A 10,409-nucleotide genomic window follows, 5' to 3' on the forward strand; every position below is an offset into this window, starting at 1 on the left:
CAGTGAAACAACGTGCTGTGGTTGGTTTCGTCGGTACAAAGACGTGAAGGAAGGCCAAAAACCTTCGAAGACGGTGAATGGAGACGTTGCTCGATGAAAATCCGTGTCAAACGCAAGAGCTTGCTTCAGCATTGGGCGTTCACGTCAAGCCATTTTGAACCCTCTACATGCGCTGGGAATGATTCAGAAACGAGATACTTGGGTTTCTTAAGACCATAATACCAGTTGAGGCACGAAAAAGTGATTCTATTGTATGAAAACGCTCGTTCTTATATTGCCAAACTCGTTAAAACCTACCTGGAAACGCTTAAATAGCAAGTTCTACGCCACACGCCATATTCCCCAGATATTGCACTGTCCGATTATCACTGGTTCCGTTCGATGGCATGTGGTCTGGCTCAGAAGCAGCTTCACTCCCAAGACGGCGTCGAAAAATAGCTTGATTTTTAGATAGCATCACAAGATTAACAGTTTTACCGTAATTGTATTCGAGCTTTGCCAGGCAGATAGGAAAAAGTTGTTTTGGAAAGAATTTCCCTGTCTCTTGATGTATAACTATACTATGAAAAATTTCCCGAAAGACTTGTTCCTTCTATTTGAGCTCGATAATGGTCCTTTTCAGCCTTGAAATTCAACGCAGAATCACTCTTGCCAACAAGTGCCACTTTGGATTGAGTAGGCAATTGAGCAGTAAAGTCCGCTCCCGACGGACAAAGACCAAACTCTACAAGTCACTCAACTTCACCACTGTATGGTGCAGAGGCATGGACGATGACAATATCTGATAAGATGGCGTTACGAGTTTTCGAAAGAAAGATTCTGCGCGAGATTTATGGTCCTTTACGTATTGGCAACGGCGAATACTGCGGTTGATGGAACGAGCTGTAGCAGATATACAACGACATTGACATATGTAGTTCAACGAATTAAGAGACAGCGTTTGCGCTGGTTGAGTCATGTTTTCCGGATGAAAGAGAACACCACAGATTTGAGGGTTTTCGATTCAGTACCCTCCGGTGGAAGCAAACGAAATGGAAGATCTCTACTCCGTGGGGGAGATCGGGTGGAAGAAGACCTATCTGAAGTAGGTATATCGGATTGGCTGCCGCGCCAAAGTTTTTGGCATGTTGTGTATGGTATAAAATTACCATAAATATTTGTATACCTACTTGTGGCTAAGTTGAACTGGAACACTCTTTTGTCGCGCTTACTTTTGATTTCATTTCGGTATTTTTTGCTGCCAAATTCGGCTTTGAATCTCAGAATTTGTTTAATTTATGAGGCTTTGCGACTGCGCCCACCTACCGACGAGCGCGAACTCTCTAATGCCGTTTATTGGCATTTTGCGGTCATGTAGGGTTCACTGCACAGAAAACCAGCCCGGCCAGTAGCTGCGTGCCAAGCAAAGTGCGCTACGCATTGCGCAGGCGGCGCCGTGCAATCACATTTGCCTTTAATTGCACAATTCTGGACATTTCCCTTCGTAACTACAACAAAAACACAACGAATGAAACAATAAAAATCAACAGACTGTAGAGAAATACAATTTAAGAATTTTGCGAGCGACCGGTCATGTTCATTGGCGCATTTCACCGAAAACCGGATCTGCGGGTTTCACGCGGGATTGCCTTTTTTCTCTGCGGTTCTGCGTTGTTCGCTGATCGATTTTGGCTTCTTATATCTTGTTTGTTATTTGACCAATTTTTTTGTGTACGAAAATTTGCCCGATTCCCAACTGAGCGTGAGTTTTCAGGTACACAACGGTACGTGCATACATATGTATAAGGTGCTACTGCGCTTACGTCGGCGTCTGCTTGTTTCAGTGTGGGCTAATGCGAATTTTCGTTCAAAAGTTAAAAGACGCTTCAATCGGCAGTTAGATGCCACACTGTTTTGACAGCATCAACAACCCAAAACGTTTGTGTTTATAAAGAAAGTGCGCAAGTGCTAAGTAGATATAAAAACAGCGATTTTACGATTTAAGAACATATTGAAGGACACAGTCTAAGGCCTAAGATTAAACATCTTATAAAAGTTAACTATTTATTGTGAAAAAATGCGGGATTTTGTGCAGAAAATGGTAATTTTTTAATAAACAAATTTTTGTGTTGGAGTAGTTTTTCAAAAGTATTTTATTGGAATATTCAAAGTTTGGAAAATGAAAATGACAATTTTCGCTAATTTTTTTATACGATCTTAAATTTTGTTCAAAGCTTAACTTAATTAATTATTTAATTATTTTATTTGATTTTCAATTGCAAAAATTTTTTTTTTTGCAAAACTAAAATAATTAAATTATTTATTTATTTTAATAAAAAATTAATTATTTAATTAAACTAAAAAATTAATTAATTAATTATATTTTATTGTTATCAAGTTTTTATTAATTAATTATATTTAATTTTATTTTTTAGTTAATTTTTTAATTTTATTTTTTAGTTAATTAAATTAATTAATTTTTAAATTAAAATTAATAAGTTTTTAATAATTTTAGTTTCTTTTAATTAATTAATCAATTTTGATTAAATTAATTTTTTAATTTAAATAAATTTTAATTTAATTAATTTTTAAATTTAAATTAATTAAAGTAATTATTAATAACTGTAATTATTTTTTATTAAAATAAATAAATTAATTAATTATTTTAATTTTGAAAAAAAAAAAAAATTAGTTATCGAAAGTTAAATATACATTTTTTAATTCCTGTGTTTTTAAAAATAAATTCGCAATTTATTTGTTCGGAAATTGAGATAAACATATCCACTAATATAATTTAACTAAACTAAACTCGCCATCGTTAATTTTTACTACATTAAAAAATCTTTACTTACCATTGCAACAAAAATAAAATTGCACTCTTAATTCTCACATTTACAGCTAACCTTCGTCGCACTATTGCTCCTCTCCGTGCTAACAATTCAAGCCAGCCCACTCTACTACAAATTTGGCAAATATGGTAGATACAATATCGATCCACTGCTCGCCTCCGCGTCGAACGAGGTGCCTATGGTGCAGAGCAACAACTTTGACATGATTATGGCCGATGACAAATTCCCCACGGATTCTATAAAGTATCAGAATTTCGCCAGTTTCCACGAACCGAAAATGACAGCCGAGTCCGACTTCAGCATGGACGAAACACAGTTCTTGCCCAAGAATACACCGATACGTGCACCGCAAGCCGTGTCGAAGCAGGAACGTGAAATACGGCAGCGCATTGAAGTGGCCGATCCCAAACTGGAGAAAAAGAAGATGCTGAAGTTGAAGAAAGGCTCCTCAGTGCCGCGCGGCGCCGACGCCTACGCATGGGATCAGTTCGATTACGATCTCTATAGCGTGAACCCGTCGAATCAAAAGAAATTCTATTGAACGAATTGCACTCTTCCGATGTTCTTGTTGTGTATTTATTTATTTCCTTGTGATATTTTCTGTTAGACATTTAATAAAATAACTTATTTATTGTAAAAAAAAAATTTTTCTTTTATAATTAATTTGTTTATATTTTCGAAATTTTGACGACTGTTTGGCGATTCCCGAGTTTAATGGTAGAAAGTTTGGAATTTTTGCACAAAAGAAATGCGCAATAACGCTTGTAAACAAATAAGCGAACACAACAATTAGACGAAAAAAAATTAAAGACAAGCTTATAATAATAGCCGGGCGACTATGATTACGTTCGTGAACAAGTTGGCGTCTACGATTAGTCGGCGAACGCCATAAAAAATTCGAAACCATAAAAATGTCATTTCAAGAACTAAGTTTAAGTGGCTTTTAAGACAAAAACAAACAATAAGCAAAATAGGCAAAAATAGAAACACATATAAAAAGTAATTAATAGCCAGTTTCGAACTGAAGAAATCATTAATTATAGTCGCATTACGTGTCAAGTCGATAATGAAACGATGGCGCATAAAATGCAGAGACGGCTAATTTGCCTCCCAGCTGCAGCTAATAATCCAGCAATGAATACGTCAACGATCTATTATATGGTATATACTTGTACATATGTATGTACATATATTCGGTTTGAAATTAATTGGCTATGAGCGAAGATGATGCGAAACCTGCTGGGACAGTTATTTACGAGTTGTAAGGAATTTTAAATAACGGTTAAATAGCAAAAATTGCACAAATTTAGGTGAATGCAATTTGAGTGAAAAAAATCAACAAAAATATTGTGTTTGTACTGTACATTGTAGGTGCAAGTGTATTAAAGTGTAAGTGTGCTTAAAAAATATTAAACTCTAACCCCTCAAATGCTTCATTGGATGTACAAAAATCTTCTCCAAGCATTATTACTATTGATCAACTTTAAGGAGTCGCTATTTTTATTTTAGCTTCTTATATAAACCACGTGGGAAATATTATTACTAACTATCCATCCTGGATAGTTCCATCCTGTTGCCTAAATATATCTTTGAAGAAGACTGGTCTGTTTAGGTCCAGTATGTTTTTAGTCCTAAAATCTTAGCTTATTGCTTTGACTGCATAGTATTCTACTGACTATCTGACTATTTTATATAACTAAAAAAATTATAAAAAACTATATTCACCTATATTAATATAAAGGGTGACCCGTTGGGAGATCTCCTACTTTTTTAAATAAAAAACACAGAAACTTCAAATTTAATGGGGACTGTTTACTATCATTCGAAAGAGCATTTTTTAGCATCTATTTTTTGAAAATTATCTCCATGAAATGTTGGCCGTGTCTACGTCTCAGATGGTCCATCCATTGAGTTCAATTTTCGATGGCTTATTCGAGCATTTCGACTGGTAACTGGCGAATGACACAATGACACCGGTGATGTTTTATTCCAAGACCTGAACCGAAGCGGGATTGTCCAGATAGACTTTAGACTATTAGACATATTAGACATATCCCTACAGGAAAACTTCAAACGGTCACACGATCTTGGTGGCCAATCGACCAGTTCAAAATGTGAAATTATTTGCTTACCGAATCTCTCAATAAATCTCTTAATTGGAACCAAATGTCGTCGAGCTCACGAGCTTAAATTTTACACATCAAATAGTCGATTACCTGGCGCTATATCGGTCGCCACTGACGGTTTCGTTCTCATCGTCATCATTTTTGAAGAAATATGGAACAATGATTTCACCGGTCCCACAAATCACACCATTTCTGGATGAAATGGCAGCTCTTGAATCTCTTCAGGTTGCTCTTCACCACAAATGCGGCAATTTTGCTTCTTTGCAAACTCATTGAGCCAGAAATGAGCCTCATCGCTGAACAAAATTTGGCTCCTAAACGTCGGATCTTCTTGGAACTTTTCAAGAGCCAATCGATGCCGCTTGGGAAGGTCGAGCGACTTCAGTTTTTGCACAAGTTGTATTTTGTACGCTTTCAATTTAAGACTCGACGTAAAATGCGCCAAGTAGTTCCATACGTCAGTCCGAGTTACTGCGAACGGCGCCGAATCCATTCTTAACGGTCTTCGTAAACACTCTCAACCTCCATTAATCTTCTTTGCAAAACGTGAGTTTTTCCATGATGAAATATCAAACAATACGGAATAAAAATAACATGACAACTTGTCACGATTCACACGTGATCTGTCAAAAAAAGCTATTGAAAAAATTATTTACACTTGGATCACCCGTTAGTAATACGATCATACGATTGGCTGCATATTTCTATCAACCGAAATTGTTTATGAGCTTTAGTTGTTGTGTTTTGGCGAAAAATTTAATACTCAAAACTAGTTATAGCTTGAACGCGTTCAGCTTAATCCATATATAGCATTCCCCCTAAGAATCACCAAAAGCAACAAATCCGCCATCTCTGTAATGTTGTTTGTCTTTTTTTTAATAATTTAGTTTTGAGTAGTTCTGAAATTCGATTAAGCATAGTATTTGTGAGTATTGTGAGCTTTAAATAACGGCGTATAGCCTCGAATACTCGAACTACTTGTATTTATTACCGAATAACGGACTAAACTGTGTCGATTAAATGATTGTTATGATTAAATTCACTTTAACTGTAAAACCTTCTGAGAAAACCATGAAACTATGAATGTGAAATGAAACTGTACTAGTTTCGATTGGGTTTTGTTTGGTGAGAGCGGACTTTACTTCTCAATCTTCGTCAATTGTGAGATATTAGTAATAATTTCGGAACACCCTGTAAATATATGACGGTTATGAAGACTTTCTTTCGTCACTCATTATCCGCATCCTGCTATATGGTGGTGCAGAGGCGTGGACGATGACAACATCCGATGAGTCGGCGTTACGAGTTTTTGAAAGAAAGGTTCTGCGCCAGATTTATGGTCCTTTACGCATTGGCAACGGCGAATACCGCAGTCGACGGAACGATGAGCTGTATGAGATAAGCAATTGAGAGCCGCTGTCTTTACGCTGGCTAGGTCATGTCGTCCGAATGGATGAAAACTGTAAAAGGAAGATAGAAAGGAAGAACGATTGGTTTCTTCGTCAATAAAGAAGAAGAAGAAGACCGTTAAGGTTTCATTATTTTTGAAATAAGGTATAATGTCTTCTTGTCTTCATTAGACACATAGTTTTATAGTGTTATGCACCACTTTTAATAAGCCTGAGCTGACAGCTGACAATTTGTTTTTTTTTTAGGGTTGTCTACAATTTACAACGTAAATGGTTGCAAATTAAAATCTTGATTTAATTTTGGGAAACCCTTTATAAATTCCCTATGATTCCTTTCATTAGCTTTTCGCCTCTAAGCCTGGTTTCCTAATTTAGGACATTATTACATTAGTATTCGGTGACAGTGTATCTCGAAAATGTTTCCATTTATAAAAGCATGCGAATCTGCATATGCAACTTTGAGAGAGAGAGATCTATACTGAGATCCACTGCTGCACACTTTCATTGATATAAAATCAAAGGTGTGAGATTCTCAAGGGGTTTCATTCAATCAGCTGATTCAATAACAATGTTGTTCTCAGTTAATGAGTCCCGTCAAGAATCGGTTATGAAACTATTAAAAATATTTTGAATTTCAACTTAATTTAGCGCAATCTTGTTTCTATGAATGAAATGAGCTTGTCATCATGATTATAAGTTCTTCTTTAAAACTGGATATGTTGAATGCGAGTCTAAAGCAAACTCGTATGACTCATTTCTAATTAGAATATTTTATGTAAATTCATAGACATTTTTGTTTCGTTTATCACTATATTTTGATATCCATTTTTTAGGGGAGTTCCCAATGGTTATGATTAGTAGTAAACAAGTCGCTGTTAATCGTGCCAATAAAAACAAATTATTAAAAAATTTTGTTGATTTGTTTAGCCATTTCATTTGGTAGTTTAGTAAAATGTTTATTGCTGTCAATTCTGATGATTACCTCGTTGTATGGCACTAAACGCCGTGGTGCCGGTCGTCGCATTTCGCGCTCCTCCATAATTGTACGCAGATCCTTTTCGTCTCTATAAGGCTTGCCAGCATGCATCTTGGGCATTTGAAATAGCAATCGCATAGGTACACTGCCGACTGGCTTTAGCTTCGAATGTGCTGATTGATAGTTCAGGTAATTAATTTTCTCCAATGCTTTGTAGTTCATGTGTGTGTTCTGGGCTTTTGGATAATTGAATTGAATTCTCGGTTGCTCATAACCATAACCGTACTTAGATGAGTTATGATAGTCATGACCAAACGCTGCTGCTGTGCCTGTGTTAGCGACTTTTGTAATGCTTCTTGTGTGGGATTGAGTGAGCGTAGCGCAGAAGACCTAGTGATTGGCGAAATATGTTGTATATCATATGTGCATGTGTATGTAGATAATGTATAACAAAAGCTTGTGCTCACCATAAATAGCAGGAATTTCATTTTATTGAAATATTTTGGTTCTGCTTTTCAATCCGCTCGAGACAAACTACAATTAGTGACTAACTTAATATTTAATTTCGAATATACATAAAGCTAGTTTTAGAACATATCGCAGTATTTACATTTGAAGCTGAAGTTAAATAAGACAAATGAGAATGACACAACTAGTGGAAAGGAAGCTTATGTTCAGTTAAATGAACTCGGTACTTTATTATATAACAACAATTATGTTAAGCCTATATTATTACTACGAAACAGAAATTTTAGAAATGAAAGATTAGTGTCAAATAATCTATTTATTATAGGTGAGGAGCTCGAGTATACCGTTACCCCTTACTCGTTAATGCCTTCTCTGTTGCAAGTCATATTAGAAGTCGTTCCATTTGCTTTTCATTATTGTTCGGATCATTACAGCAGCAAGTACTGTTTGATCACTGATCATTACCACAGATGTTGCGCAACAATGTTGTTACTTCATCACTGATCATTACTACAGAGGCTTCGCAACAATGTTGCTGGAAATGCAGTACAGTAAGTTTTACTTGATCACTGATCATTAACACTAATGTTGCGCAACAATGTTTCTACTTCAGCACTGATCATTAACACTAATGTTGCACAACAATGTTGCTAGAAAATGCACTACGCATTCACAAGATAAATAACACCGAAGAAACACGAAGCTGTAACATACTTTTAGGCTATGAAAAATGCCTAGCGGTACATTAACGATTCATCAAACGAAACCTTCAAACCGAAACCGTCCAAAAACCTTCAAAGCATATGGTGTTCTCATTATAATAATTTATTCACAATTCGTTTTAATACACTTAGACTAAACTTGAAATAAATGTTAAACAAAACTTAAAAGAATGTAGACACTGACCTTTTCACAAACAAAACTGTCACGAATACATATATTTTCTTGGTATATACAAACTAATTAACACAAATTGGTTGTTATGTTTTTTTTCAGTTGAATGGATCGCGCGGTAACACAACTTCTGTATATTGATAGAGTCGACGATTTGGTGGACGATTCGCCGAGTTAAGCGCAGGATTCCCTACGCTAACGGATCCAGCAGTTATTGCCGACATAGCGCCTGAATTGCCCAGGGCGCGGCACTTATCCGAGATCGGTTGTACACGCGCTCGCGCGTTTGATACTACCTGCTGGTGTCTCTGATGGGTTTCACCGGCGCCCAGTTGCTGCTGCTGATCGCAACGGCCATCCGGATAGCAGGTGTTGATGAGACGAGTATAGGCGCGTGTGTCACCCACTGGATTCTGCTTCTCGAAGTAATGGTCCAATTGACCGACTTCAGATTGCGAAATGTAATTTCCCAGCACGCCATTGTTAGAGCCGTCGACGGTGTTCGCGGTGCTAGGCTGTGCGCCGGAGCTGAGTTGAAAATTTGGTGCGTTACCGTTGGTGCCAACGCCATTACTTTGTTGAGGTCCAATCGGTGACCCAACAGCCGACTGTTGCTGCGGTTGATTGCCGGCATTCGCAAAGGATTGTGACTGTTGCAGCGTAGAGACGGAGGGAGGTGATGCTGGTTGCACATACTGCGGTGTCAGCTGCGTATTACCGTTATTCTGCTGATTACCTTGATTCGCAAATGATTGTGACTGTCCTGGCGCAGGTGTTAAGGAGGTGGGAGGTGGTTGCCCATACTGCGGTGTCAGTAGCGGATTCTGATGTGGTGTATTCGAAACGGGGGAACCAGCAGCATTGTTGTTGTATTGCTGCTCAGTTGCGCCAAGAAAAGCTTGCTGGTATGGTCTCGGTTGAGATGGTAACGCTGGCGGCGCATATCTCGCGCCGGAGTTGACTGGTTGGTAATTGTTGGTATAATAAGGCGATGGTCCATTTATAGTTGCTTGTGGAGGTGGTTGTCTGTGTAGCAAATTGTGATGATTCGGTTGAGAGAGTCTCACTTCGTAATTTCTTCCCGGAGGTCCAAGTGGGCGCACCACAGCTGTCAAAACAGGCACCTGAGTGCCAGCAGGCGAGGACGTTTGCAGTGCACGAGGTACGTTAACAAATGGCGGAGGTGGAGGAGGCCCGTATATATAACCATTATGTTGTTGGGTTGCTGTCTGCTGATGACCATAGCCATCGGAGTTAAGAGCAGTCGTTATGAGAAGTAATGTCACGAGTAGAAAATGTTGAGAACTTAATTTTGGTTTCAGCGCGAAAAACTGCATTTTGCTTGAAGAAAACTCGGCTTTACCGAAATATCGTCAAAAGTGGCGTCTTATTCTAAACTGTCACTTCGCGCTCTGCGATGGTTTCACTTGCGTTGTCTGCACTCAAATGTTGCTGCTGGAATTCAAATTCAACTCCGACCGCGGATGATAAGTCAAATGTGAACTTTTTACTGCCGCGCTGCTTTGGTAATTTGCTTATGATTTTTAATTTGCAGAAACAGGTTTGTCTCTGAATGTGAAGTGCATTTCGTTTAATCAAACTGCGATGAAGTGAAGGCATAAACAAATGAGACCTCAAATATGATCAACAGTCCAAAGAAATGTTGTAGGAAGAAAATTTCCAAAAACAGAAAATAAAATGTTTGGCA

General features: G+C 37.6%; 3 protein-coding genes across 3 annotated transcripts; 1 reads left to right on the forward strand and 2 right to left on the reverse strand.

The window, feature by feature from the left end:
- The first annotated feature begins 2,056 nt into the window (after positions 1-2,056).
- On the forward strand, positions 2,057-3,369 carry LOC120778719. Its single transcript, XM_040110721.1, has 2 exons — positions 2,057-2,080; positions 2,878-3,369. The coding sequence occupies exons 1-2, from the start codon at positions 2,057-2,059 to the stop codon at positions 3,367-3,369; spliced, it is 516 nt and encodes a 171-aa protein (XP_039966655.1).
- Positions 3,370-7,264: 3,895 nt separating this feature from the next.
- On the reverse strand, positions 7,265-7,828 carry LOC120778799. Its single transcript, XM_040110836.1, has 2 exons — positions 7,807-7,828; positions 7,265-7,729 (listed from the first exon to the last, which is right to left on the reverse strand). The coding sequence occupies exons 1-2, from the start codon at positions 7,825-7,827 to the stop codon at positions 7,265-7,267; spliced, it is 486 nt and encodes a 161-aa protein (XP_039966770.1). The 5' UTR covers position 7,828.
- Positions 7,829-8,799: 971 nt separating this feature from the next.
- Positions 8,800-10,038, reverse strand: LOC120778874 (basic salivary proline-rich protein 1-like). The gene has a single exon (XM_040110952.1). It carries the CDS (start codon positions 10,036-10,038, stop codon positions 8,800-8,802), a length of 1,239 nt encoding a protein of 412 aa, XP_039966886.1.
- Positions 10,039-10,409: the final 371 nt, after the last annotated feature.

Source organism: Bactrocera tryoni, chromosome 1, assembly GCF_016617805.1.
Source record: "Bactrocera tryoni isolate S06 chromosome 1, CSIRO_BtryS06_freeze2, whole genome shotgun sequence".
Classification (NCBI taxonomy): Eukaryota; Metazoa; Arthropoda; class Insecta; order Diptera; family Tephritidae; genus Bactrocera; species Bactrocera tryoni.

What these genes read in the sequence shown, in the direction of transcription:
- LOC120778799 (XM_040110836.1), bottom strand. Translation starts at nt 7,827, where the DNA reads ATGAAATTCCTGCTATTTATG. An exon ending in TGAAATTCCTGCTATTTATG is followed by an intron (nt 7,730 to 7,806) that starts GTGAGCACAAGC and finishes GCCAATCACTAG; the next exon opens with GTCTTCTGCGCTACGCTCAC.
- LOC120778719 (XM_040110721.1), top strand. Translation starts at nt 2,057, where the DNA reads ATGCGGGATTTTGTGCAGAAAATG. An exon ending in GGGATTTTGTGCAGAAAATG is followed by an intron (nt 2,081 to 2,877) that starts GTAATTTTTTAA and finishes TCACATTTACAG; the next exon opens with CTAACCTTCGTCGCACTATT.
- LOC120778874 (XM_040110952.1), bottom strand. Translation starts at nt 10,038, where the DNA reads ATGCAGTTTTTCGCGCTGAAACCAAAATTAAGTTCTCAACATTTTCTA.